This window comes from Homarus americanus, unplaced genomic scaffold (genome assembly GCF_018991925.1).
Source record: "Homarus americanus isolate GMGI-L3 unplaced genomic scaffold, GMGI_Hamer_2.0 scaffold367, whole genome shotgun sequence".
Classification (NCBI taxonomy): Eukaryota; Metazoa; Arthropoda; class Malacostraca; order Decapoda; family Nephropidae; genus Homarus; species Homarus americanus.
In genome coordinates this window covers 16,791,898-16,793,704 of record NW_024743709.1, presented here as the reverse complement: position 1 = coordinate 16,793,704, position 1,807 = coordinate 16,791,898, and the positions used below count along the sequence as shown (strand labels likewise).

At 44.5% G+C, this 1,807-nt stretch overlaps 1 protein-coding gene across 1 annotated transcript in view; it reads left to right on the top strand.

Moving 5' to 3' along the window:
* Positions 1 to 813, top strand: part of LOC121877295 (splicing factor U2af large subunit A-like) — a 9,116-nt gene extending 8,303 nt beyond the window's left edge. Inside the window, exon 2 of the mRNA XM_042382973.1 lies at positions 84 to 813. Within this exon, the coding sequence (XP_042238907.1) occupies positions 84 to 813 (730 nt within the window). The remainder of the gene's footprint in view (positions 1 to 83) is intronic.
* Positions 814 to 1,807: the final 994 nt, after the last annotated feature.

The following is a 1,807-nucleotide window of genomic DNA, read 5'->3' as shown; positions in this document are numbered from 1 at the left end:
ATAAAGCAGGAATTTTTGACATTGACCATTTCGTTTTCCTACCTCCTGGGAATGTTTTTAATTTTATATTTTCTTTTTTACAGTGCTGCTGCAAAGGTTGCCAGTGAAGTTTCTCAGGAGACAGCAAAGGTAGATGTCAAGTCCCCTGTCAAGAAGGTGGAGACAGACTCTGCAGAGACCAATGGTAAGACAGAGTCAGAGGAGACCAGTGGAACTGTTAAAACAGAGACTGGCTCCACAGAGAAAATAACAGAGGAGGCTAAGACGTCAGAGATGGGTGAGAACACAGTAGAGAAGGCCGGGGAGACGCCAAAGAGGCCGGGAGACACCAAAGAAGGCCGGGGAGACACCAAAGAAGGCCGGGGAGACACCAAAGAAGGCCGGGGACACGCCAAAGAAGGCCGGGGAGACCACAGAGAAGGCCGAGGAGACCACAGAGAAGGCCGAGGAGACCACAGAGAAGGCCGAGGAGACCACAGAGAAGGCCGAGGAGACCACAGAGAAGGCCGAGGAGACCACAGAGAAGGCGGGGAGGCCACAGAGAAGGGCAGGGAGGCCACAGAAAGGCAGCGGAGGCCACAGAGAGGCAGGAGACCACAGAGAAGGCCGGGGAGACCACAGAAGGCAGGAGACCACAGAGGCGGGGAGACCACAGAGAGGCGGGGAGCCACAGAGAAGGCGGAGACCACAGAAGTCGAGGAGACCACAGAGTCGAGGGACCACAGAGATCGAGGAGACCAAGAGAGTCGAGGAGACCACAAAGAAGTCCGAGGAGACCACAAAGAAGTCCGAGGAGGCTGCGAAGACAGCTGAAAAGGCGAGAAGAAAAACTGAAGAGGCTGGAAGAAGCTGCACAGAAGGGAGACAAATCTGAAAAGACAGAAAAAACAAAGGATGAAGTTCCAAATGCAGCAGCTGAGGAACAAGAGATGGATGTTACAGAAGGAAGTAGCCTCAGTAGAAGACAATAAAGACACAAATGGGGAAGCAATGGAGACAAATGGTGAAGAGAAGGTATGTTGATGGTTGTGCTCTGAAATGTGGTTGCATATTGAACACAAAATGTAATTGATATGTGGGTGGGGAATCTTATTCTTATTCAGTAATTAATGATTGTATTTTCACCCCATAGGAGGCATCTGACTCCACCATGACAAATGGACATAGTGAACAGACTAATGGCATCAGCAATGGTGATTCAGGTAGGCCCAGTCATTTTACATTGGTCAGGTTTGCAACTAGGATAATTTAAACATGTACAGGTCTCTCTCTCATTCTCATGTATATGCAAAGTACACTAAATAATTACTTATTGTTTGATATTTTATTCTACAGTATATATATATTTTTTCTTCTCATGGTACAGTGGAAAGAATTGCCATTAATAGGTTAGACCTTTTTAATGGGAGCATTTAATAAAAAAAAATAATGGGACTTTGCTTTCTGCTGCCCCTGAACCCTGGTTTATTTCCTGTTTGGGACAAATTCTAGAATATGATTTTTTTGCCCAAAATGAGAAATAATATTACATCATGCTGTACTGTTGTCTGTGGACTATATTTATATTGTAATATCGTTTCAAAAAGCAGGATTGGGCCTTTAGAATTTTTCCTCACCCTAGGATTTTTATGTATTGCTTCCCCTGTTTTTTTGGGGGGAAAGTCTTATGCAGTTGCTTGATGTGATTTTCAGTTCATGCATAATATCCATCCCTTCTTTTTACTTGAAAGGTGCTGTAGAGTCTGCAAAAATAAGATGATCTATTTTGAGGAATTTCCTTTTATCAGTGTGTATATATATATATATA